The 27,936-nt window shown below is 42.8% G+C and overlaps 1 protein-coding gene and 1 pseudogene across 3 annotated transcripts in view; one reads left to right on the plus strand and one right to left on the minus strand.

The window, feature by feature from the left end:
• LOC139260303 (disintegrin and metalloproteinase domain-containing protein 12) overlaps positions 1 to 27,936 on the minus strand; it is a 482,943-nt gene that overhangs the window by 59,063 nt on the left and 395,944 nt on the right. For all 3 annotated transcript variants that reach the window (XM_070876752.1, XM_070876751.1, XM_070876750.1), the window contains exons 12-16: positions 27,468 to 27,645; positions 24,930 to 25,019; positions 15,152 to 15,347; positions 13,090 to 13,198; positions 3,022 to 3,220 (exon numbers count right to left, since the gene is read on the minus strand). In XM_070876752.1, the coding sequence (XP_070732853.1) occupies positions 3,022 to 3,220; positions 13,090 to 13,198; positions 15,152 to 15,347; positions 24,930 to 25,019; positions 27,468 to 27,645 (772 nt within the window). The remainder of the gene's footprint in view (positions 1 to 3,021; positions 3,221 to 13,089; positions 13,199 to 15,151; positions 15,348 to 24,929; positions 25,020 to 27,467; positions 27,646 to 27,936) is intronic.
• Positions 1,779 to 2,013, plus strand: LOC139260602 (U2 spliceosomal RNA; annotated as a pseudogene).

Genomic DNA, 27,936 nt, shown 5'->3' on the forward strand with positions numbered 1-27,936 from the left:
CAGGGCCGATATGCAGTGGGTACAGAAGTTATCTGGATTTGGCAGCAATTTTTACACCTCATAAGCCAATTTTCTCCTTCTTTGATAAAACTAATACAGCAGCAAAAGGAAGTGCATAGAAAACTAATTGAAATCTGCTCTTATCTTCACATGGATAGGAAAGAGAATGTTAGACAGCAACACAAAATCAACTCCAGATACTAATGCGACAAAGACAAGACAGGAAAATCACATAACTTTCTGATGTCAAGTCATCTCATTCGGACCAGATGTGACAAAAACATAAGCTTTTGCATCAAAAATTCATTATTTGTTTGTCAGTATTGTTATTATTTTCTTCTTCCCCCCTACACCCCCAAGCTAAGAAATATACTGGAGACAAGGGGGTTGAAATTGCCCCTTCCGATAAGGCCTCTGGCCGCCTGAAGCAGCGGCCACGGGGCGGCACGGAATGGGCGCCGACTCGCCACGGGGGGGCCGCCATTTGGAAATTGCCCTTTGTGAGTTTTGGAGCGGTGCCTGGGACCACACTGCTCGTTTTCCAACCACGGCGTGCACGCACCGATCCCTTACTAACTGGCGGGGACCCCCTCGGGAAATTGCCCATTTCCCGGTATTGCCCCGCTGGAGCGGCCCTGCTATCGATTGTTCCCCCACAGCTTTTGCCTTCGGTACACTCTGTGGTCTGAAAGAGGAGGGTGCACCGCCGCGGCCGTCATGTTATTTCTTTTTGTCGGCCAACTGTTATATCGGTCCGACAATTATGGCCACAGGGTCAACCGGTCCGCCAACAGGCAGCCTGGCACTCCCTTTTGGGTGCCAGGCCACTGGCCCGGCCGAAACCCTCCCTGATGGCCTAGTGTTTGCCACAACAGTGGCTGCAGAGTTCGCAGTGGTCCTCCCCTTTAACTGAAGGGGAGAGACATTTTGACGTGACAGCGCGATGACATCATCAGACAGCCTCAGCTACTCCACCATTCCCCCACTTCTGCCCCACTCGAAAAAAAGCCCCCAAGAGCTGAATTTCAATTGTTAGGCCGAGTGCATGGGGCGGCCAGATCACACTGACACTGGTAGGTGCGCTTCATGTCGGGCGGTGGACAATTTCAGCCTCCTGTCTCATGCTGCACTCAAGCTGGCTACGAAGCGATGTGCAAGTGTGGTTGGAATCAGCAGCCCCTGAAATGAGTTTCCTCCTTATGGGGAAGTGTTCCAGAGTGCATCCCCATGACATTACAGAGATTAGACACTCACTATGCAGGGGATTGCCAGCACAAACCCCATTGTGCATTAACAACTCATTTAGCCATTGAAAAAAATGGGTGTTTGTACTGAAAATATAAACATTGAATTTGTGGCAAGATGCAGATCTGGTGATACTTCCATTTTGTTTATACAGAAATCTTGTACTGGGTGTCGGCCTTAGCCCGATGGTGGCATCTGAGTCAGAATGTTGTGGGTTCAATCCCCACTCCAGGACTTGGGCGCATAATCTTGGCTGACACTGCAGTGCGGTACTGATGGAGAGCTGCACTGTGGGAAATGCTGTTTTTCGGATGAGACTTTAAATCGAGGTTCTGTCTGCCCTCTCAGGTGGATGTAAAACCCATGTCACTATTCAAAGTTAAGCAGGGATTTCTCCTGGTGTACTGGCCAACATTTATCCTCCAACCAGCCTCACTAAAATAGATTATCTGGTTACATGTTATTACTGTTTGTAGGGCCTTGCTGTACATAAATTGACTGCCGCATTTCCATACATTACAGCAGTAGCTACAATTGCTTCTCGGCCTTTTGGCTAAGATCATGCGTAACTGACCTGACAGGGGAGTAACCATGACCCCAACGTGGTTCTCCCTGGATCAGGAAGGTGATTCTCCTATGCTTTTTGGAAATAGGTGGGTGGGGTGGCTTGACCCATCCACCTCCACGGAGGTGTGTGGGGGGCCTGACCCATCCACCTCCATGGCACGAACCTGGTATTGCAGTACTTCCAGGAACGGTGCTTGGCTCTAGGCCTTTTGGCTAAGAGCATTGGCGCAGGGTGATCCTTGATGTGTGCAAGGTGACCTCTGGCGTTTGTGATCTGACAAAGAATTGGAAAGATTGGCAACGAATTAAAAAAAACTACACTTCAAAGCTAATTCATTGGCTGTGAAATGCTTTGGGATGTCCTGAGGTAATGAAAGGTGCAATGTAAATGTAAGTTATTTTTTTCTTTCTCCTTCTTCTTTGCTAATGACTGAAAAATCAGGTCAGCAGTAAATGGAGTAGAAATTATTTTTGGGGGGCGTAAGACGGATGCAAATGATACCAATTTCGCAATGAGACGGCCTGCGCCCAATCTGCAAAGGCGTTGGTCCCAATGCTAAATTTGTGGGGCCTTTTTTTTAGATGCCCAAGTGGATGCCTGAAACAGGCGTTACGCCCCTTAAGTATGTTAAAGGACAGCTTTTCAAAACTTGTTAACAATAAGCGGGCCTGGCATTGTGTCTCCCACGCGGCCAATGAGAGATAAATTTAAAAATTAAAAAAAAAAATAGTAGCTTCCTCCATTACCCCCTCGTGGAACTTACCTGAGGGCCTCTGCCGGTGAGCCTGACATTGGTTCCTTCATTCGGGTGAGTTGAATGTGGTGGCGTGACCAGCACTGGCAGCTCAAGCCGAGTATGCTGACGTGGCCCGAGGAACAATTTCCATTAATCTTCTTGGTTCGGGCTCATGCTGGCTCCGCAGAGCCAAATCTACCCCAATGTATCTTATTAGATCACATTAATGTGCTAGGAAAACAATAAGTGCTAAGGAACGAATAACTGCATTAATTAATTATGTCTAATGTCAGATCTTTGTAGCTGTTCAATCTTTTCAATATAATTCTAGGTATTAATCTTCTAATAGAGATGTTAGTGTTTCTGCCGCAATGGAAGATCATCCCACAAGGTGAAATGCTATCTAAAAAGAATGGCTGAATGTTTACTTGAATGGATCTTCAAAAGATTATTGATTATGGCTCATTCCTACCTTCCCCTCTCCACATTTGGTGCCTGTTAGCACAAGTCCTGGGTCAGGCATATCATCACCTAGATAGACATGTGTACCACGACATAAGATCTTTCCACCTTCTTGCAAAGGGATGTTAGTTTCTATGGAGACTGCATTTGTTCCAATAACGGGGCGGCTTGCTCCTCCCTGACACTGGATTTTTCCACATTGGGCATCTCTGTTAACAAAAACAGACAAATGGTATAACCGAGGAGGCAGTTATGTAAAGTGGAAAGATGATGGCTAAAAATTTAACTTTAGACTCCACAGGATAATTAAACCTTACTAGATTATGTCAATCAATTGAGTTATGACAAAAATATCATCAATAGTGTCAAAATACTCAGCTAACTTCAGGAATTACAAATAAGTGGCAATTAACCTTTTAAGCACTGAATATCTTTTAACAAATTTCAAAATATCCATTTTGTAAATAGATCACACAACCACATTAAGAATGTTTTGTTTTTTTATTGATGTTGCACATTATAAAGTGCATTGACAGAACAGTAGAGAAATTCAGATCAATTCTTAATTTGTAATAATCTCAATAAAATAAAAGGTGTTTATTTTAGTTGACAATTGTTCATGCAGCCATCAGGGGGTCCTAATTCAGTATGGCACCACTCTTCCTAGCTCATCCCCTGAGTCTGGCTGTTTTGATCGACTAAGTTGCAAATAGGCCTCATTCAGCTTAGTTTATATCTTTGGAAAATATTCAGCTTGTGGTTCATTTAAGTAATATATATGTCTGAGCTGCCAAATTTACTGGGCAATAAATACATGACAAGGCTCCTGTGCACTGAATAAATGATTAGGCCTGAAGCGGAATTGTTTTTGTGTGCGTGGAAGGTATTTTTGCTGAGTAAACTCAGCTGCTCCGGTACTTATCGGTATTATGCTGGAGGGATTTATTTAGCTCAATTTTTAAAGATGGTTTTGGCTAATAATTTTAAAGTTAAAAGCATTTCTCCTGTTTACTGTTGTGTGAAGTGAGTGGTATTTTTGCCATTAGAATGGAACTTTAATACAGTACGTACATCGTACTGCACGTTTTAATTGGCTACTAGTTAACGTCATGACGTGTTTTGAATATTTATTCATTAGTTTTGTTCCATGGTAAGACCAGTGCTGTAAAATAATTGGCATATATCTGTGAGTCTGTCAATCATCAGACCTTTTTTAAACATTATTGTTTCTGTAAACAGGGAAGCTTTTGTGTTGTTCACCCATGGGTCGGCACGGGTCAATAAAGGCTCGGCGCGCACAGAGATGACATAATTGCTGTGTGCACCGCCACCTGGGGTGAAAACTACGGGGTGCAGCGCAAAGTCATTTTCGCCCGCAACATCCTGGGGCCAATTCCGCGCGGGCCATTTCCGCCGCCTGCGCCCGGCAAAAAGTACTTATCGTTCAGTTAGCGCCTCTCAGAGGCCTTTCGGAAAGGGGCAATTTCGGCCCCTTTAGATGCCAAAGAGCCTCCTAGGTGGCCAAGCTGAAACGTGGATTTAGCTCGCGTTTAATGCTAGACACCACCTTGGCAAAAGAGTAGAGACGTGCGCTAGGACTGGCTGCCCGGAGGTATGTTAAGGGGCTTACTGCAACTTAAGTTTCCTGCAAGCAGTCAATAAGGAAGATGCACGACACATATACTGCTCCATGAAAACTGCGACTAATCAGCACTTGCGTGCTAAACCAGCAGATGTCTGTTTTAGCACCTTTCGGCAAATTCAAATGATGGTAATCAGCAATTAGGATCAAAATTGCGTGATAAAAACAGACTTTCAAACAGGCGTGTCTTATTAGCACAGCATCTGTTTAGCGCCTGTTTTCACCCTTTCACCAAAATAACCCTCAAAGACACCATTTCCTGTGACTAACTGAACATGGCCATGTGAAATTTACAAGTGTTTATTAAAAATTAAGGACTGCAGCTATTAACCGAATAAGGAATTAGCATTCTCCAAGTACATGGCGAGTTTGTAAGGGATATCAAGAAATATTGTTTGTTCTTCAAATATGCTCTGACATAAAAGTCCATGAAAAGGAACGATGCCTGCCTGGGCCGAGGGTTAGATGCATGTGTAGTCCCAGCTTCCCAAGGAAGTTAGCACGGAACCACTTCTCACCTACATTACAGAATCTACTTGCTCAAACTAGTTTGGAATTAGGTTAGGGTCAACCCAAAGGTTGAATTAATCAAAAAATCTAAAGCAAGGTCAGATCACTGTTTTCTGCTTGAAATATTCTGGCTCCGTTGAGCCCGAACACTTCACAATGTCATCATCTGGTTTGAAATATAGTTTCATTATTCCACATATCTTTAAAAACAGAGTGCTCTAAAGTAACACTGTTACTACTTTCATAAATTCATGCATAGCTGTCCAGAATTGGCTTGGAACATTTTCACAAGAAACCTGTTTGATGCTTCATTTTTTGAAATTGGAATGAAATGAGATGCTGCTGCTTCAATGTCTGTTCAAAAAGTAATTTCCTTGGTTAAAAGCTTTTTTCCACTAGCCGTGGAATTCAGCCACCTGGGCCCATTCTTGGTAGAACACATTCCTTTTGTGAAACTGTCTCAAATTTAAATGAACGCTTGACATTGTGGACTAAATATATCTCTGAGAATGTCGTGCAGCATGCACGTGTTCAGTCTGCATCAGAAGTGCGCCGCATGCCATATTGGTTAGGGCGCCCTGTAGTTGTTCAGAGCACTCGCCTGAAACTGGCGTTAGGTCCCCAAATTGCATCAGCAACTGTTCAACAACAGTTTCAGGCCTCTTTGTGTAATTGGTTTGTGACTGATCACAGCATGTGCTGTGCATGCTGCGTTCAGTCCTCTCAGGCTCACAGTAGCCAAACTAGCAGTATTTAAATGGACTGCTGGAGGCTGCCACCCAAAAGGTAAGTTGAAACTGTTTTACTTACCTGAACGTGGAGTCAGGAGGAGCCTGGCATTCCAGCCAGCCGATCAGCGCTAAAGACTGGCATCTGAGACTGATCGGTTGTTTTAGTCTACACAAAGATGATTGCTTAGCACTGCTAGGACTGTAGCTAAGTGGGAAAATGTTTGATAAAAGATTTGATTCTATAGCAGCGACCAGCCTCAAGGGCCATAACAGGGGCCAGGCCTGCAGCTCACCAGTAACATACAAAGAAGGTCAGCGGACCAATTTGCCGTCATCCAGCCGCTGGCCTCTTACATAAGAACATAAGAAATAGGAGCAGGAGTCGGCCATTTGCCCCCTGGAGCCTGCTCCACCATTTAATAGGATCATGGCTGATCTGATCATGGACTCAGCTCCACTTACATAGAAACATAGAAAATAGGTGCAGGAGTTGGCCATTCGGCCCTTCGAGCCTGAACCACCATTCAATAAGATCATGGCTGATCATTCACCTCAGTACCCCTTTCCTGCTTTCTCTCCATACCCCTTGATCCCTTTAGCCATAAAAGCCATATCCAACTCCCTCTTGAATATATCTAACGAACTGGCATCAATAACTCTCTGCGGCAGGGAATTCCACAGGTTAACAACTCTCTGAGTGAAGAGGTTTCTCCTCATCTCGGTCCTAAATGGCTTACCCCTTATCCTTAGACTATGACCCCTGGTTCTGGACTCCCCCAACATGGGGAACATTCTTCCTGCATCTAACCTGTCCAGTCCCGTCAGAATTTTATATGTTTCTATGAGATCCCCTCTCATTCTTCTAAACTTCAGTGAATACAGGCCGAGTCGATCCAGTCTCTCCTCATATGTCAGTCCTGCCATCCCAGGAATCAGTCTGGTGAACCTTCGCTGCACTCCCTCAATAGCAAGAACATCCTTCCTCAGATTAGGAGACCAAAACTGAACACAATATTCCAGGTGAGGCCTCACCAAGGCCCTGTACAACTGCAGCAAGACCTCCCTGCTCCTGTACTCAAATCCTCTAGTTATGAAGGCCAACATGCCATTTGCCTTTTTCACTGCCTGTTGCACCTGCATTCCAACCTTCAATGACTGATGTATCATGACACCCAGGTCTCGTTGCACCTCCCCTTTTCCTAATCTGCCGTCATTCAGATAATATTCTGTCCTCCTGTTTTTGCCACAAAAATGGATAACCTCACATTTATCCACATTATACTGCATCTGCCATGCATTTGCCCACTCACCTAACCTGTCCAAGTCACCCTGCAGCCTCTTAGCATCCTCCTCACATCTCACACCACCACCCAGCTTAGTGTCATCTGCAAACTTGGAGATATTACTCTCAATTCCTTCATCTAAATCATTGATGTATATTGTAAATAGCTAGGGTCCCAGCACTGAGCCCTGTGGCACCCCACTAGTCACTGCCTGCCATTCTGAAAAGGACCCATTTATCCCGATTCTCTGCTTCCTGTCTGCCAACCAGTTCTCTATCCACGTCAATACATTACTTCCCTGCCCGCTCACCATAACTCTTTACTTCCTTATCGTTCAAAAATCTGTTTATCTCCGTCTTAAATATATTCAATGACCCAGCCTCAACAGCTCTCTGGGGTAGACAATTCCACAAATTTACAACCCTCAGAAGAAATTTCTTCTCATCTCAGTTTTAAATGGATGGCCCCTTATTCTGAGACTATGTCCCCTGGTTTTATTTTCCCCTATGAGTGGAAACATCCTCTCTGCATCCACCTTGTTGAGCCCCCTCATTATCTTATATGTTTTGATAAGATCACCGCTCATTCTTCTGAACTCCAATGAGTACAGGCTCAACCTACTCAACCTATCTTCATAAGTCAACCCCCTCATCTCCGGAATCAACCTAGTGAATCTCCTCTGAACAGCCTCCAATGCAAGTATAGTCTTCCTTAAATATGGAGACCAAAACTGCATGCAGTACTCCAGGTGTGGTCTCACCAATACCCTGTAAAGTTGTAGCAGGACTTTTCTGCTTTTATACTCACTCCCCCTTGCAATAAAGGCCAACATTTCATTTGCCTTCCTGATTACTTGCTGTAACTGCATACTAACTTTTTGTGTTTCATGCACAAGGACCCCCAGGTCCCTCTGTACTGCAGCACTTTGCAATTTTTCTCCATTTAAATTATAAATTGCTTTTTTATTATTTCGGCCAAAGTGCATAACCTCACATTTTCCCACATTGTACTCCATCTGCCAAATTTTTGCCCATTCACTTAGCCTATCTATATCCCTTTGCAGATTTGTAGTGTCCTCCTCACAATTTGCTTTCCCACCTATCTTTGTATCATCAGCAAAATTGGCTACATTACACTCGGTCCCTTCATCCAAGTCATTAATATAGATTGTAAATATTTGAGGCGTCAGCACCGATCCCTGCAGCACCCCACTAGTCACTGTTTGCCAACTGGAAAATGACCCATTTATCCCAACTCTTTATTTTCTGTTAGTTAGCCAATCCTCTATCCATGTGAATCTATTACCCCCAACCCCGTGAACTTTTATCTTGTGCAGTAAACTTTTATGTGGCACCTTATCGAATGCCTCTGGAAATCCAAATATACCACATCCACTGGTTTCCCCCTTATCCACCCTGCTTGTTCCATCCTCAAAGAACTCCAGCAAATTTATTAAACATGATTTCCCTTTCATAAAAACATGCTGGCTTAGCTTGATTGAATTATGCTTTTCCAAATGTCCCGCTACTGCTTCCTTAATAATGGAATCCAGCACTTTCCCTATGACAGATGTTAGGCTAACTGGTCTATAGTTCCCTGCTTTCTGTCTGCCACCTTTTTTAATTAGGGGCATTATATTTTTGTTTTACCAATTCGCTGGGACCTCCCCAGAATCCAGGGAATTTTGGTAGATTACAACCAATGCATCCACTATCTCTGCAGCCACTTCCTTTAAGATTCTACGATGCAAGCCATCAGGTCCAGGGGACTGGTCTGCCTTTAGTCCCATTATTTTACCGAGTACTACTTCTTTAGTGATAGTGATTGTATTAATGTCCTCCCTCCCTATAGCCCCTTGATTATCCACTATTGGGATGTTTTTCGTGTCTTCTACTGTGAAGACTGATGCAAAATATTTGATCAATGTCTCTGCCATTTCCCTGTTCCCTTTAGGTGCATGCAGCATGCTCTGCTCCTGGATTATGCCCCACTTTGGCCTACGACAGATGTTAGGCTAACTGTTCTATAGTTCCTTGCTGTATTGAGAAAGGACTAATTAGCAATCTTGTTATGTGAGACCTCTTGGGGAAGAGTGACCATAACATGGTAGAATTCTCTTTTAGGATGGAGAGTGACACAGTTAATTTGGAAACTAGGGTCCTGAACTTAAGGAAAGGTAACTTCGATGGTTTGAGGCATGAATTGGCTACAATAGACTGGCAAATGATTCTTAAAGGGTTGATGGTGGATAGGCAATGGCAAACATTTAAAGATCACATGGATGAACTTCAGCAATTGTACATCTCTGACTGGAGCAAAAATAAAACGGGGAAGGTGGCTCAACTGTGGCTAACAAGGGAAATTAAGGATAGTGTTAAATCCAAGGAAGAGGCATATAAATTGGCTAGAAAAAGCAAACTGAGGACTGGGAGAAATTTAGAATTCAGCAGAGGAGGACAAAGGGTTTAATTAAGAGGGGGAAAATAGAGTACGTGAAGAAGCTTGCCGGGACCATAAAAACTGAATGCAAAAGCTTCTATAGATATGTGAAGAGAAAAAGATTAGTGAAGACAAACGTAGGTCCCTTGCAGTCGGATTCAGGTAAATTTATAATGGGAAACAAAGAAATGACAGACCAACTGAACAAATACTTTGGTTCTGTCTTCACGAAGGAAGACACAAATAACCTTCCAGAAGTACTAGGGGACTGAGGGTCTAGTGAGAAAGAGGAACTGAAGAATATCCTTATTAGGTGGGAAATTGTGTTGGGGAAATTGATGGGATGAAGGCCAATAAATCCCCGGGGCCTGATAGTCTGCATCCTAGAGTACTTAAGGAAGTGGCCCTAGAAATAGTGGATGCATAAGTGATCATTATCCAACAGTCTATCGACTCTGGATCAGTTCCTATGGACTGGAGGGTAGCTAATGTAACACCACTTTTTAAAAAGGGAAGGAGAGAGAATGCGGGTAATTATAGACCGGTTAGCCTGACATCAGTGGTGGGGAAAATGTTGGAATCAATTATGAAGGATGAAATAGCAGCGCATTTGGAAAGCAGTGATAGGATTGGTCCAAGTCAGCATGGCTTAATGAAGGGGAAATCATGCTTGACAAATCTTCTGGAATTTTTTGAGGATGTAACTAGTAGAGTGGACAAGGGAGAACCAGTGGATGTGGTGTATTTGGACTTTCAAAAGGCTTTTGACAAGGTCCCACACAAGAGATTGGTGTGCAAAATCAAAGGACATGGTATTGGGGGTAATATACTGATGTGGATAGGAAACTGGTTGGCAGACAGGAAGCAGAGAGTCGGGATAAATGGGTCCTTTTCAGAATGGCAGGCAGTGACTAGTGGAGTGCCGTAGGGCTCAGTGCTGGTACCCCAGCTATTTACAATATACATCAATGATTTAGATGAAGGAATTGAGTTTAATATCTCCAAGTTTGTAGATGACACTAAACTGGGTGGCGGTGAGAGCTGTGAGGGGGATGCTAAGAGGCTGCAGGGTGACTTGGACAGGTTAGGTGAATGGGCAAATGCATGGCAGATGCAGTATAATGTGGATAAATGTGAGGTTATCCACTTTGAGGGCAAAAACGCGAAGACAGAATATTATCTGAATGATGGCAGATTAGGAAAAGGGGAGGTGCAACGAGACCTGGGTGTCATGGTTCATCAGTCAATGAAAGTTAGCATACAGGTACAGCAAGCGGTGAAGGCGGCAAATGGTATGTTGGCCTTCATAGCTAGGCGATTTGAGTATAGGAGCAGGGAGGTTTTACTGCAGTTGTACAGGGCCTTGGTGAGACCTCACCTGGAATATTGTGTTCAGTTTTGGTCTCCTAATCTGAGGAAGGACGTTCTTGCTATTGAGGGAGTGCAGCGAAGGTTCACCAGATTGATTCTCAGGATGGCAGGACTGATACATGAGGAGAGACTGGATCAACTGGGCCTTTATACATTGGAGTTTAGAAGGATGGGAGGGGATCTCATAGAAATATACAAGATTCTGATGGGACGGAACAGGTTAGATGCGGGTAGATTGTTCCCGATGTTGGGGAAGTCCAGAACCAGGGGACACAGTCTTAGGATAGGGAGTAGGCCATTTCGAACTGAGATGAGGAGAAACTTCTTCACTTGGAGAGTTGTTAACCTGTGGAATTCCCTGCTGCAGAGAGTTGTTGATGCCTGTTCATTGGATATATTTAAGAGGGAGTTAGATATGGCCCTTATGGCTAAGGGGATCAAGGGGTATGAAGAGAAAACAGAATAGGGATACTGAGGGAATGATCAGCCATGATCTTATTGAATGGTGGTGCAGGCTCGAAGGGCCGAATGGTCTACTCCTGCACCTATTTTCTATGTTTCTATGTCTATGTTTCTATGATCCAATTTCTAGGCCTTTGGATTATCAATATTTAAATTCAAAGTATCTAAAAGACAAAAGGAAGCCTGGGTTTCCCCGCACGCTGTGGAGATGTGACTGTCTTTTGTCCATGACAGGTCAGCCTGATTGCCAGGCATGGCTTCCAGTTGGGCGGGGAGCACTGGAGAAGAGGCCACAGGACCAAGTAGGTCCGATTACCGACCCCGGGGATCCCTGACTCGGGGTGGGGGGCCGATCCCTTTACCTGGGGGGGTGGAGGATGTCCGATCCCACGCAGGTTAAATCCAAGGCTTCCAGCCTCAGTAACATATTTAAAATGCAAAACAGTCTCCTGGGAGTGGGTTGGCTGCCTGCCCCTTGTCTCGCCTGAGTAAAAGCCGCACATCGGCGGGTTGGAGCCGGCTTCCCAACACGCTTTATTTTTTGCCTTTTTAACCCTTTCCTCATCCGCGTCCAAGTTGAAATTCCACCCTTTAAATTGTCAGAAAATGGGTGTCATGAGCAAAGCATCAAGCTGGACTGCTGGGGGAAAATGAGTCATACTGGATATTTAATGTAGGCCCCTAAAGAAATTTGATAATATTCTTGGGCATCCAATGTAATCGGCTAGGGAAATTGGGGTGCAATGTAGATAACCAATTTAAACTTCTGCAGAAACTGGGACATTATCATTGGACATTCATACTAGTTTTCTGGGAACTCGAATAAATGGATAAACAGCTCTTTTATGCTCCTAGGAAATTGGACATTATGGATAGAGAGCCAATTTAGGCCATTGGAAAATTGGATATCATGAGTGGAAAGTAAACTCAGATTGATGGAAAACTAGACATCGTGGATGGATATTTAATTGATTATTCAGGAAAATTGATTGTTACTGCAGAGAATTAAGACTGTAGAAAATTAAATGCCATTTACAGAGAAAATAAGCAAGATGGCTTGAAAATTGAACCCCATGGTCTTAAACACTGTTCAACAACAGTTTCAGGCCTCTTTGTGTAATTGGTTTGTGACTGATCACAGCATGTGCCGTGCATTTGCTATAGGCCAGTAAGTTCATAGGTTACCAGAGAAGTGATATATGAGAGACAAACAGTCCACCCTAGATTATAGAGTTTGATACTTTGCTGATGTGGGTCACAAAATAAATAAGGTGGAACAGACATGTCAACGCAAAGTAAAAATAAAAACTGTCAGTTAGCTTGTAGTTTACTCTTTTAAATCTGCACACATCCAACATTCTCATAATACAGTGATGACTTCTTCTATTCATGGAAGAGACAAAATGTATTAGAATCACCCAATAAATATGTGCAATGACTTGTGTTAAATGGGGAAGTAGATCATAATCATTGGAGGAGAGAAACAAACAGTAAAAGGTGATTAAAAACAAAAGCTAAATGGAGGCTTGTAAAAGTTCACTAAATGTTTTCCGCACTTTTGTATGTTTCCAGATGTACAGAATATGGGGTAGAGGAGTCTTAAGTCAATTAATTGTATCTTGAGAAGAGATTGTCTGTACCTGATCTCACATTTTGCAAACAAACCAGTTGAGTCCTTCCCACAATTACCATACGGGTCACCTGCTGAGTTTACTCTTTCAAAGCAGATTCCAGGGGCAGGTTTAGCACCTAAAGGAGTTAGAACAATTTCAGTCAGTTTTATGAGTACGTTTTAAGGTGAATAAGAAAAATGCTAGGAAATGGAACTTCTTCTCATTTTGTGCCAGTGACAGAATCAAACTGATGAGATATGGAAGAATAGTGTTCACCTCACCTTTAGAAAAGAACCCAGAAACAATATTTTGTAAAACATAAAAATTGACTAAGCAACATTGGGGGCAGGACTTAGCTTCTCAAATCTATTTAAAGTAACACATGGTCATAACGGGCATGTAGAGGTAAATCATTTTATGTCATGAATCATCTATTCTTCACTCACTTCAAGTTTATGCCAAGGTAATATATGCTGTAGACTTTTTTACAACTGGAGCTAATGCCACTTCATGAAAACCTATGTTCTTGTCAAGGCTGTCAATCAGCCATGAAGGTAGAACATTCCGTTATTGAAAGCTCTCCACTTAGCAGCTTCATTAAGGACTGATGAAATTCTACTCATCTGTGACAGGAAGAAGTTAGTGATAGGCAGCCATTGGAGTCGATCAAATAAGCCACTTACTCAACGGTCTTCTATAATGGCCTGGAAATCCCAGCCTGCCCGGGTCTGTACGGAGTGTGTATGGACCCAGGAAGGCATTGCAAAAGCCGGTTTTCAGCGCACAATGCGCATGCGCTGAAAACCAGCTTTTTCGACCTGTCAAGCTGGAGTCTGACAGAACGCACGCATCTCAGGAGCGAGAACATTCACAAGGGCAAGATTGTAGTATTTACCTATATCTTGCCCAGCAAATGTCCTCAAAACTCTTGCGCCTGATAGAAGCAAGCACATAGCCTACTTTTACAGGCATAAGAGTTTTAAAACATACAAAAACATAATTAAATTAAATAACACATTTTATTGTTAAAAACCCTGCCCACTAAGGTAAATTTATTTTTAACTCTAATTACAAAACTTTAAAACAATCGGAAAAAAATATATTTTTTCTGATACATTTATTAACTTTAATTTCAATTAATTGTAATTTTGTGAGGTGTGTTTTTTATTTTGTATTATGGTATTTAGTGTGATTGTTTTTTTTGATCATTAATAGCAATGAGAATTCGTAGATACGGAGTTCTCATTGCTATTAATGAGAATGCTGTGGAATATTGTACCTGATTGGTTGAGCAGTCACACGTGACTGCACCTTCTGCGTCCGAACCTCGAGGACGGGAGCGCGCTTCGCAGCGCGGGAAGAGAAGGCCTCCCCACCGGAATCCCACGCTCCTCTGGGACCACCAGGTAAATTCGTAAAAATACTCTGGTTGGAGGTGTTCGTCCGAAAAAAGCCTCCAACTGGAATTTCAGGGCCAATAATCATGTCACGCATTGGAAAATTTAGGATCATGCATTGTTTAATTTTTGTGGTAGATGTTTCAGACAAACATCCGATCCTGGACCAGAAATGGTATCAGCTATGACAATACCCTCAAAGCAGCTTCATGGGATGTACCCAGGTATACTCAAGCTGTACCATATAGTAGAACATAGATTTTGTTTCTTTGGTTCTTCACGATAGGAATTTTCTGGCCTACTAAAGATGACATGCTTTTACAGAAGTAGGGAATGAAGGAAAATTAAAGGTTAGGATAACCTGTGCCACCCTTGCACACTTCTTAATGTGTAGAATCTTGGAATTAGTTCAGCTAGCTCCCTCTCTCGGTCAGGTTAATGATAATTAATGCTATTTATAACACTTCAATTACACATTAAACTAAAGGTGTACCATATATTAAACTAAAGGTGAGAGTTGAAGTAAAATAATTATGAGCATAATGAATTGACTTGCCTTAACATATAGCACTGTAATGGTCTCAGATCCTCAATAGCAATTCTAACTTCTTGTCTTGTATACACTTCATTCAGGATGGACAATATGATTTTCTGTGCTGTACTGTAGTTAGATTTAAGTAATCATTATCTACCTGGTCCCCAGAGAGTAATACACTGCTGCTCATGGGTCTGACACATCCCATTGTAACAGTAACCATCCTTCTTATGACAGGGTTGTCCATCATGTAGATATACATTGGCTGGACACTGTGCATTTGCTCCAGTGCAAAACTCAGGCAGATCACAAGAATTGCTAGAATCTCTGCAAGGGGTTCCTGGAGGCTTCAGCTGCAAATACATATAAATAAAAAACAAAATAAATCAACGGGTTGAAAGTTACAAATGCAGTTTGAAATTATGCAAATAGAACAATGGTCGTATACTGGTACAGACACATTTACAGTGACAACAAATATTTACACTTAAGAACATAAGAAATAGGAGCAGGAGTAAGCCATTGGTCTCTCGAGCCTACTCCGCCATTTAATAATGGCTAATCTGATCCTGGGCTCAGCTCCACTTCCCTGCCCGTTCCCCATAACCCTTCACTCCTTATCATTCAAAAATCTGTCTATCTCTAGTTTAAATATATTCAATGATATATTTAATATTGATTCAATAAACATTTTAAACACATTTAAGGTGGGCCTATAAAAAGTGTCAGCTGTGGTTCAGTTGGTAGCACTCCTGCCTCTGAGTCAGAAGGTTGTGTGTTCAAGTCCCACTCCAGGGACTTGAGCACAAAAATCTAGGCTGACACTCCCGTGCAGTACTGTCGGATAAGACATCAAAACCGAGGCCCCGACTGCCCCCTGAGGTGGATGTAAAAGATCGCATGGCACTATTTCGAAGAAGAGCAGGGTAATTATCCCTGGTTTCCTGGCCAATATTTATCTGTAAATCAACATAATAAAAAGAGATTATCTGCTCATTATCACATTGCCGTTTGTGGGAGCTTGCTTGTGTGCAAATTGGCTGCTGCTTTTCCCACATTACAACTGTGATATAAGAGTAAGAAATAGGAGCAGGCCATTTGGCCCCTCGAGCCTGCTCCGCCATTCAATAAGATCATGGCTAATCTTCTACCTCAACTCCACCTTCCTGCACTATCCCCGTATCCCTCGATTCCCTTAATATCCAAAAATCCATCGATCACTGCCTTGAATATACTCAATGACTGAGCTTCCACAGCCCTCTGGGGTAGAGAATTCCAAAGATTCACCACCCTCGGTGTTATGTTCAGAATAACTCCACAAGACTGTATACTGTAAGCTCAAACTGTCGTGATCTTGGTCTCTTTAATGTAACTTCAGAGTGAGGAAGCAGCATGGTGGACTGCCTTTTATACCTGCTTGCCAGGGGTGTGCAGGTGACCCTTGGGTCTCCCACAGGTGCGCCCCCTGGTGTCAAGTCTTGCATACTAGTAAAGTTTACATACATAACATTACTCTCCCCCCAAAGTCTTCGATACAAGTTATTTACAAGTTGAGGCGATCCGGGGCTCTATGTTTCCGGGTTGATTGCCTGAGTTGAAGTCCTGGCATGGGTGAGTTGGTTGGATCATTGCTGCACTGCAGCGCAGCTAGTCTGATCGGACTGTCGGGTATGGTGGGTTCATCCTCGTGGTTAACCGCGAGGTCGATTGCTGGTTGGGTGTGTGTTGGTGGATCAATGATGGTAATATCCTCTTCAAACTGTTCTTGGTTGTCAGTGAATCGCAGTTTGGTCTGATCCAAATGCTTTCTGCACGTTTGTCCATTCAAAAGTTTGACAACAAACACTCTATTTCCCTCCTTGGCTAACACAGTGCCAGCAATCCATTTTGGACCATGATCATAATTAAGAACAAACACAGGGTCATTAACCTCAGTGTCACGTGATACAGCCGCGTGATCGTGATACACGTTATGTCGGTGACGTCGGGTTTCTACATGATCATTGAGATCCGGGTGGACTAAGGAGAGTCTGGTTTTGAGTGCTCTCTTCATTAACAATTCTGCAGGGGGGACACCAGTAAGCGAGTGGGATCGCGTACGGTAGCTGAGCAGAATCCGAGATAACCGGGTCTGCAGGGAACCGTCCGTGATGTGTTTCAAGCTCTGCTTAATAGTTTGGACTGCCTGTTCCGCTTGACCATTGGATGCGGGCTTAAACGGTGCAGACCTGACATGCTTGATGCCATTGCGGGTCATGAACTTGTTGAATTCCGAGATGGTGAAACATGGTCCATTGTCACTAACAAGGACGTCGGACAAACCATGGGTGGCGAACATGGCCCGGAGGCTTTCATTGGTGGCAGAGGACGTACATGATGACATTATTATACATTCAATTCATTTAGAGTAAGCATTCACTGCTACTAGGAACATCTTTCCTAGAAAGGGGCCAGCAAAATCTACGCGGACCCTGGACCACGGTCTGGAGGGCCATGACCACAGACTCAGTGGGGCCTCCCTTGGTGCATTGCTCAACTGTGACCAAGTGTTACATAGGTGTACGCACGATTCCAATTTCGAGTCAATGCCGGGCCACCAAACGTGCGACCTGGCGATAGCCTTCATCATGACTATGCCTGGGTGGGTAATGTGTAGGTCACGTATAAACGTTTCCCTGCCTTTTTTTGGCAAAACTACGCAAGGAGACAATCCGAATGGATGGACATTTCATCCTTGCGTCGGTAAAATGGCTTAATTTTGTCTTGCATTTCCCCGGGAACCGCCGACCAGCTCCCATTAAGTACGCAGCTTTTTACTAGTGATAGCACAGGGTCCTGCCTAGTCCAGGTCCTGATCTGGCGAGCCGTGACGGGTGACCCCTCACTCTCAAAAGCATCCATTACCAGAAACAAGTCTGCGGGTTGCAGCCATTTCCATCCCGGTGGTGGGCAATGGTAGCCGACTGAGGCATCAGCACAGTTCTCAGTGCCTGGTCTGTGGCGGATTACATAGTTATACACAGATAACGTTAGTGCCCATCTTTGGATGCGGGACGAAGCATTGATGTTAATACCTTTGCTTTCTGAGAACAGCGAAATGAACGGTTTGTGGTCGGTTTTGAGCTCGAACCGGAGTCCAAATAGGTATTGGTGCATTTTTTTTAATCCCATATATGCATGCTAATGCTTCTTTCTCAACCATACTGTAGGCTCTTTCAGCCTTAGATAAACTTCTGGACGCATATGTAACCGGTTGCAGTTTGCCTGACACATTGGCTTGCTGTAACACACAACCGACCCTGTACGAAGATGCATCGCAAGCTAGTACTAAATGTTTATACGTCATACAATACAAGTAACTTGTTAGAACATAGCAGGTTTCTGGCCTTACTAAAGGCTGTCTCTTGAGACTTACCCCAAACCCAGTCATCACCCTTGCGTAGCAATAAATGTAAGGGTTCCAGCAAAGTGCTCAACCCCGGTAGAAAGTTACCAAAATAGTTAAGGAATCCCAGGAACGAACGCAGCTCCGTCTCATTCTGTGGTCTGGGTGCATTCTTGATGGCCCCTGTCTTGGAGTCCGTGGGTCTGATGCCGTCCGCCACAATCTTTCTCCCCAGAAATTCGACCTCTGGCGCCAGGAAAACACACTTGAAGTGTTTCAGCCTGAGTCCCACTCTGTCCAGTCGCTTTAGAACCTCTTCCAGGTTGTGCAAGTGTTCGGTGGTGTTGCGACCCGTGATCAGGGTGTCGTCTTGAAGCACAACAGTGCACGGAACCAATTTCAGCAGACTCTCCATGTTTCTCTGGAAGATAGCCGCAGCTGAGCGAATCCCAAAAGGGCATCTGTGGTATATGAACAGTCCTTTGTGCGTGTTGATGCACGTCAATTTTTTCGAAGGTTCAGCCAGCTCCTGTGTCATATAAGCAGAGATTAGATCCAGCTTGGTGAACGATTTCCTCCCTGCTAGCGTTGCGAACAGGTCATCCACTTTGGGTAGTGGATACCGGTCCTGTAATGAGACTCGGTTGATCGTTACCTTGTAGTCCCTGCAGATTCTGACTGTCCCACTTGTTGAACTCGACTGCCGACATGATCCCCTCTCGTTGAAGTCTGTCCAGCTCGATCTTGACTTTCTCTCGCATCATATATGGAACCGTTCGGGCCTTGTGATGAACTGGTCGTGCATCAGGGACTAGATGGATCTGCATTTGGCGCCTGTGAGGTTGCCGATGCCTGGTTCAAATAAAGAAGGGAATTTGTTTAGTACTTGGGTGCACGAATCGTCATTCACCGAAGACAGTGCTTTGATGTCGTCCCAGTTCCATCGGATCTTTCCTAGCCAGCTTCTGCCGAACAGCGTTGGGCCATTGCCTGGTACAATCCATAGTGATAAATCATGCACAGTTTCATCGTACGATACCTTCACTGCCGCACTGCCAATGACTGGTATGAGCTCTTTGGCGTAAGTGTGCAGCTTTGTGTGAATCGGGCATAGTTTTGGCCTTCTGGCTCAAAATTGGCTGACTCGCCCCCATGTCCAATCCCATGGAAACTGGAATGCCTTTTAATTTGACTTTCAACATTATCGGAGGGCTTTTGGTGGTGAAGGTGTGTACCCATAAACTTCCTCTTCAGCCTCGGGTTGAGTTGCCTATCTTACTCGTTCAGCGAGATCCACGCCGGATCGGTCATCTTCTGCCAACTCTGCCACGTGGTGAGTCGCAGCACGTCTGCACATTTGCTGGAGGTGCCCTATTGTTCCGCAGTCTTTGCACACATGGTGCTTGAATCGACATTGATGGGCCTGATGATTACCCCCACAGCGCCAACATGGTGTTAATGGATTCACATTCACGCCCCACAGCGGACTTTGAGTCATCCTAGGTCTGGCCTCTGCAGGCGTGTAGACCCTGCCATGTACAGTTCTGCCTGCTGAAGGCATTATTTTATGCACAGTACTTGCCGATGAGCTTCGATGCTGAGAAGATATCTGTTTACTGTTATCGTTCATGGACATGAAAGCCTGGGCTATCGTGATGACCTTGCTCAGATCTAGAGATTCGGCAGGCAGCAGTTTGCGAAGAATGATCTCGTGGCCGATTCCAAGCACGAAAAAGTCCCGCAACATTTTCCCCAAAAATCCAACAAATACGCACGGTCCCGCAAGGCGTCTTAGGTCGGCGACATAGCTCGCCACATCCTGGCCCTCGGAGCGATGGTGCGTATAAAAGCGATAGCTGGCCATTAAGTTGCTCTCCTTCGGCTTGAGGTGTTCCCGAACCAGCGTGCACAACTCTGCATATGTCTTCTCCATTGGTTTCGTCGGTGCTAGCAGATTTTTGATGAGGCCATATATCGTGGACCCACAAACGGTGAGGAGAATCGCCCTGCGCTTGACCGCGGTCTCTTCCGTATCCAGCTCATTGGCCACGAAGTACTGGTCAAGACGCTCAATGAAGGCTTCCCAATCATCACCCTCAATAAATCTCTCAAGAATACCAATGGCAGCCATAACCGCGTGAAAGTTCGTGGTCTGTTACTCGTCGCCAATTGTTATGTTCAGAATAACTCCACAAGACTGTATACTGTAAGCTCAATCTGTTGTGACCTTGGTCTCTTTAATGTAACTCCAGAGTGAGGAAGCACCATGGTGGACTGCCTTTTATACTTGCTTGCCTGGTGTGTGCAGGTGACCCTTGGGTCTCCCACAGGTGTGCTCCCTGATGGCAAGTCTTGCATACTAGTAAAATTTACATCCATAACACTCTGAGTGAAGAAATTTCTCCTCATCTCAGTCCTAAATGGCCGACCCCTCATTCTGAGACTGTGAACCCTGGTTCTAGACTCCCCAGCCGGGGGAAACATCCTCCCTGCATCTACCCTGTCAAGCCCTATAGGAATTTTGAAAGTTTCAATGAGATCACCTAGTCTATTCAATCTCTCCTTACAGGACAATCCCACCATCCCAGGAATCAGTCTGGTGAACCTTTGTTATATTCCCTCTATGGCAAATATATCCTTCCTTTGGTAAGGAGACCAAAACTGTACACAATACTCCAGGCGAGGTCTCACCAGGGCCCTATATAATTAGAGTAAGACATCTTTACTCTTATACTCAAATCCTCTTGTAATAAAGGCAAACATACCATTTGCTTTCTTAACTGCTTACTGTACCTGCATGTTAGCTTTCAGAGATTCGTGTACAAGGACACCCAGGTCCCTCTGAACACCAACATTTCCCAAACTCTCACCGATTTAAAAAGTACTCTGCTTTTCTATTTTTCCTACCAAAGTGGATAACTTCACATTTCTCCACATTATATTCCATTTGCCATGTTCTTGCTCACTCACTTAGCCTGTCTATATCCTCTTGAAATCTCTTTGCATCCTCCTCACAACTTACATTCCGACCTAGCTTTGTATTATCAGCAAACTTGGATACATTACATTTGGTCCCCGCACCCAAATCATTAATATATATTGTGAATAGCCGAGGCCCAAGCATTGATCCTTACGGTACCCCACTGGTTACAGTCTGCTAACACGAATTCCTACTCTCTGTTTTCTGTCTGTTCACCAATTCTCAATTCATGCTAGTATATTATCCCCAATCCCATGAGCCTTAATTTTGTTTAATAACCTCTTGTGTGGCACCTTATCGAATGCTTTCTGAAAATCCAAATGCACCACATCCACTAGTTCCCCCTTATCTATTCTGCTAGTTACAACCTCAAAAAAACTGATTTGTTAAACACGATTTCCCTTTCACAAATCTGTGTTGACTCTGTCCAATCCTATTATTATTTTCTGTTACCACATCTTTAATAATAGATTCTAGCATTTTCCCTATGACTGGTGTCAAGCTAACTGGCCTGTAGTTCCCTACAGAGTGACTACACTCCAAAAGTAATTCATTGGCTGTAAATTGCTTTGAGACATCTGGTGGTCGTGAAAGGCGCTATATAAATGAAGCAATAATGAGTGACATCATGAGAGTGAATTTCCACGGGAGTTCTCTGACTCGTCCACTGTCACTACGCTAACGCCATTTTACTGGGGTTTCTGCAGGTCTTCTACTGAAGTTACGGCGGATAAACAGTAGGATTCCCATGAATATGTCACATTTTCATAATTATTGCTTCAATAATACTGGATCCTACTTATGCCAGTATTATGTTACTTGCCTAGTAATTCGGAGGCCTGAACTAATACTACAAAGAATATGAATTTAAATCCCACCATGACAGTTTGAGAATTGGAATTTAATCTACAAAATCTGGATATAAAAAGGTGGTTTCAGTAAAAGTGACCATGAAGCTGTTGTTAAAACCCAACTGGTTCACTTATGTTCTTTAGGGAAAGAAACCTGCTGTTCTTACCTGGTCTGGCCTGTATGTGACTTCAGTCCCATAACAACATGATTGACTCTTAACTGCCCTCTGAAGTGACCCAGCAAGCCACTCAGTTGTATCAATCTTGCTATAGCGGTTCAAGAAGAAGGCACACTCCTTCTCAGATCAACTAGGAATAGACAAAGAATGCTGGCCTTACCGGTGACACCCACGTCCCGAGAATGAAATAAAAAAATCAACAGGTGTCCACAGTTACGAGACAACAGGATAATGGAAACAAAGGTTAAATGGCCACAGCAGAAACTGTTTTGGAGAGAGGCAATGCAGCAACTTCTGTTATCGATGCCATTTCCTTTAAAAAAAATGGAGGCAACGACATAGCGATAGTTGGGGATCTGGCTGGCCCTTTAAGCTGCTTCAGGCTTCGCAGTCACTTAACAGAAGTCATTTCCCACCTCTGCATTTCCCCAGGATATTCAATGTGTTGCATTTTATATGACCAAGTACTTTTCTTGTATTATTTAGACTTAGAAAGGGTAATTTTCCACCTTTGTACTACCAGCAGAGGGCCTCATATACTGGTAATGCATGTTGGAAATTTGGAAATGTGCCTGCATAAAGGTGGAAAATAATTCCATACTGGTATCTTAATCTATGTTGCAGAACTAAAACACACTCATACCAGTCTGCTGCTCTATATTTATTGTGTCAAAATGAATAGAGAATATAAATTAATTAAAACAATCTTTCCTCTTTCTTACTGATCTTTGACCTTTACCTATAGCCCTCCCCGCAGCAATGAGTGGGTAAGAGGGCAATGGTTTCCTTTGGCTCCAATGCCATTTCAGCCCAGGCCCCTATCAGCTTTACCATTAGAACTGGCTAAGCTGAGACTTGATGAGGCCTGTCACATACATCACACAATTTTAAGTATTGATCTCATCTGGAACTTGACCACAGAGGAGTAAAGTAAGTAACCTACAGCTTCACACAGTGCCATTAGAACAATGAAGACATCTGCAGTGATGTCAAAGACTAGCAATGTACTATAGAAAAAAAAATCAATTTTAGCAATTTACACTTTTGGGAAGGTGAACACATCTTGTAACGATGTAAAATGAAACTGAATGAGGAACACGATAGATGTGAGCAAAAAGTAACGCACTGCAGATGTTGGAAATCTGAAAACAAAAACAGGAAAAGCTGAAAATACTCAGTAGGTCAGGCAGAATCTGAAGAGTAATAGAGGTTGGTCAGCTGACATTTTAGTCTTAGGATCCTTGATCAGAACTGAAAGATATTACAGATGAACATCATTTAAAAAGGAAAAGAAGGGAAAGGGGAAGGGAAAAACACATAATAAAATAAATATAATGGCATGTAAAGTGCTTGGGTGGGGAACAGGAGATCATTGAATGGAAGAAATAATATTAGCAGAAGGCAACATTATTTTTCTCATTATGCATCCTTTTGGCTCTTACTAATATCACTTCTGCCATTTAACCGTCTCCTATTTGCATGCAAACATTTCACAGGTCATTTTATTTCTTTTCTGTGTGTCTTTTTGCCCTGCCCCCTTTCCCGTGTTCTGTTCCTTTTTAAATGCTGTTCATCTGTAATATCTTCCAGTCCTGAAGAAGGGTTAAGACCTGAAATATCAACTGACTGACTTCTGTTTCTCCACAGAAGCTGCCCGACCTGTTGAGTATTTCCAAGATGATTATGAGATTTGTTTATAATCGATGGTATACAAATCCCTCATAAGTTTGTTACATATCAGGGCTGATTTATTTTTCTTTCATTTTATTTCCTCTTTGCATTTGAAACATAATTCTCTTTCTTATATATTCCAAACCACACCCTATTCCTTTACTTAGGCGGTTATTGGTTGGCCTCTTCCCAGTCCTCTGTTAATGCTGCTTCACAATTGATCACTAAGAACTGTGCGAAGGACATAGATTGATTCTTCCTCCACGTTTCGGGTGGGAAGGCACCAATGGGACATTATGACTTTGCAAAAGGTGTGAAGAAGGGCAAGAAGAATGATCCCTAGCTTGACAACATTCAACTATGAAGACAGACTTGATGCCTTGGGTTTGCATTTGCTAGAGAGACATTGACTTAGAGGAGAACTAATCCAGGGTTCTACAATTATTAAAGACAGACATCATGCAAGGCACCCTTTGTTCAAAGGTCCTGTATATAAACAAAATCATCTCTGCTTGTTGCTTGCCCTGGTCATAGATCCAGGCTATGAGAAATCATGAATGTGGATCCAAATGCCATGATGAGCACACTGTTACACCAATGCATGGTACCACTGGGCTTTTGAACAAAGGGTGCCATTGTTTGAGTCCTTCTGAGGTCCCTCTACATTTGGTAATTTTTCTACATTTTAACATGTTTCAATAAATTATCTGATAAATGCAGCATGTACTGTCTATCCCATATCATTTTACATTCCATGTTGCAAGTTTGGAGAATGTATTTATGAACATCAGTTTTTTGGGAACTGGGGATAGAAAATATGTCAATTTGTTGTAAGAGAAGGAACCTCAGTTCCCAAAGGATTCAATTACCTTGCAGTCTTTGCAGCAAAGTCCATGTGCACACACTGCTTCAGGCTTCAGAGTGCAGGTACTTGCATTACAGCAGGGATTGGTACATTCCTCAAAAAAGAAAAACAAACTGGTAAGATTATTTATGCTGAATAATCAAAGCAATAGGCAGTTACTAGAATGGGAAGACATTTTTGACTTGGAACTATTATTAGGTAACAAAGCACAAAAGCCTGTCTGCATACCTCAAAATATAAAAAACTTAATTAATCATGCATGGGCCATTTTCTAAAAGGTTTTCTTCCCGATACGATTGTTGACTGCTATCCTTTGTCCGTGCTATACTCAGATATTTATGCCTTGGTGTGGTCAAAGGTAGAATTAAATAACATAAATGGGATCATTTGATCAACTGGCATTATTTCTAAAAGCCACACCACTAGCACTTGTTTAGCTCAGCTGCCACATAAAACCTTGATAACTAATGCAAGCTGATGATCTTGCTTGTTCCTGCTATACAATATTTCCCTAACGCAACAGCTGACAGTTTGGAAAAATGTTGCACAGATCTCCTCAATGTCAGTTGGCAAATGGCATCACTTTTGCTTGATGTTACCACTAGTATGATACGGTCAGGTGGCATGCTGGCTTTATTTCACAAGATAATTAAAGTTGAGGAAGATGGGATTAGGCTGGATAACTCTTTTTCAGCGAGCACGGACGCGATGGGCCGAATGGCCTCCTTCTGTGCCGTAAACTTCTATGATTCTAAGGCCATTCAGTCCATCTTAACTTATCCAGCCAGCTAAATCCTAATGCCCCTAGCTGTAGCGGCTAATTGTTTCCTCAATGATTGCAAGGCTTTTGCCTCCACTGCTTTATCTGGAAGTTTATTTCACATGTTGATCATTCTTTGTGGAATTTCAGGATATGAGTCTTAAAATTAAACTCTTACATGTTTGAACCCCTGTCCTTTAGTTTTGCTTATGTGGTTTGATTTAAAATAATATTCTGGGTGAACTTTTTCTACAACCTTAACAATTATATATTTCTATAATATCACCTCTCGGATGCCTCCTGCTGCAAAATTCAGATTTCTTCAGTCTTTCCTCATAACTTAGATCCCTATCACTGGGGATTAGTCTAGTATCTCTTCTCTACATTCCCTCTAGTGCTTCAATGTCTCTCTGATTTCTTGGCAACCAGAATTGAATGCTGTATCCAAGGTGCAGTCTAACCAGAGATCTATAAAGTTTAACCATTACTTCCTCTTATTCTACTGTTTTAGCTAGGTATTTCAACATTCTATTGGCTTTGTTGATTGTTCTTCTGGATTGGTTGGACATATTTAGTATTGATCTGTTTAGACTCCTAAGTATCTTTCAGCTTCATTCTTAGCGTTTACAGACCATGTATGCTATCTATTTTTTCTTCCTATGTGTAGCATTTTATGCTTTTCTGCATTAAATTTCATTGTTCTGTCCACTTACATATTTTGTCTCCTTTCTAGGACTCCATTGCCCCTCCTAGTTTGCAAATGTGACCTCTTTACATTGAGTTTCTGAATCCACATAACTTATGTAAATTAGAAGTAGAAGTGGTTGCGGCACCAAGCCCGAAGGCACCCCACTCAATACCTTCCCCCACTCCAACAAATCTTTCAGACTAGTATTTTATTCATTGCCAGGATTTACCCCGAATCTCCACAGCTTTGAATTTAAGTAATTGCCTTTTGTGTGGAACTTTATCAAAGCCTTTTGAAAGTTCAACTGCTCAGAAAAATTATTTGAGTCAAGGATATCATGATTGTCCTTGCAGAACAGGGCACCAAACATTGTGCCAAAAAGTATTACTTTAAAAGATTGTAAATGTATTTAGATCTATTAGGTATTCTTTTTGCCTCTGTGTGCTTTCCTCTCCATCAAATTGACAACAGAATTCTGAAACCATCAGCATTACTACCCAGTAATAACTCATGAAAGGCATGTATAGTAAGAATAGTAACATTAACAATTATTTCCTTTCTTGAATCACAATGTAGTAACGTGCATGCTAATAGCAAAAAGAGAGTGGATCAAAGCAGGCACTTGTAATTTTACAGTGAGTATCACTTTTAATTATATATTTATTGTAGAATCGTAGTGGACACTTCAGTCTGCTAATTTAAAAAATAAAGTGTAACTGAGAATGTTGCTATACTGTAATCAGCGCCTGCTAGCAGCATGTTCATATATGCATAATCCCCACAGGCTGTTAAACTGTGGTTGCTTGGTTTGGAAGTCAGTGCTATAACTACTTCACTTCTTGTATGAATGTTTTGATAATACACATGGGGTTTTGAATCAGCTACTGGTTTTGTACAACCAGTGATTTACTATAGTACTATTTAACATAATATAAGTTACATTCAGCATGTTGGCTCGAAGCATTGCTATTCTGCATTAATTTTGTGAGGAAAAAATGCTACTCAGAATTACGCTTGACACCAATCCCCAAAGAATGAATTTCAAAATTGTAAAGGAATAAGAGACAAGTTTGGTCCCGATTTTGTCATCTTACTTCGAGTTCACCACAGTCACACTCCTCGCCCTCCTCCACGTATCCATTGCCACATTTTTGCCCACCATAGAGCTCTTTTACTTCTGGCATGTTGAAGAGACACATTCCAACTCCCTTTTCCAGGCTACTGTCCAGGTCTTTCTTGCTACAGCTGCTAAAAACTGTGGGAAAAGGATATCTAAAAAAGAAAACAGTGTTAAGCCTAAACGTGCAACTTAATGCAATTATGTTGTCATATCCTCTTCTTTCTGTATCAGTTGTCACAAATAGCAACAGGATACACATTGTAAAGAGAGGAAAGTCTGATGAATTAACTTGTTTGATCTGCAACCTAAGATTCCAGGTTTAACCTTGCTTACAATATATGGCACTCATTATGGTGCAGATATGTATGTAATTTGGACTATGATCATCAGTGGAAGATTAAAATATCTCACATATTGCCAATGTTTACAACCAACATTGAGCC

This window comes from Pristiophorus japonicus, chromosome 3, assembly GCF_044704955.1.
Source record: "Pristiophorus japonicus isolate sPriJap1 chromosome 3, sPriJap1.hap1, whole genome shotgun sequence".
In the NCBI taxonomy this organism is placed as follows: domain Eukaryota; kingdom Metazoa; phylum Chordata; class Chondrichthyes; family Pristiophoridae; genus Pristiophorus; species Pristiophorus japonicus.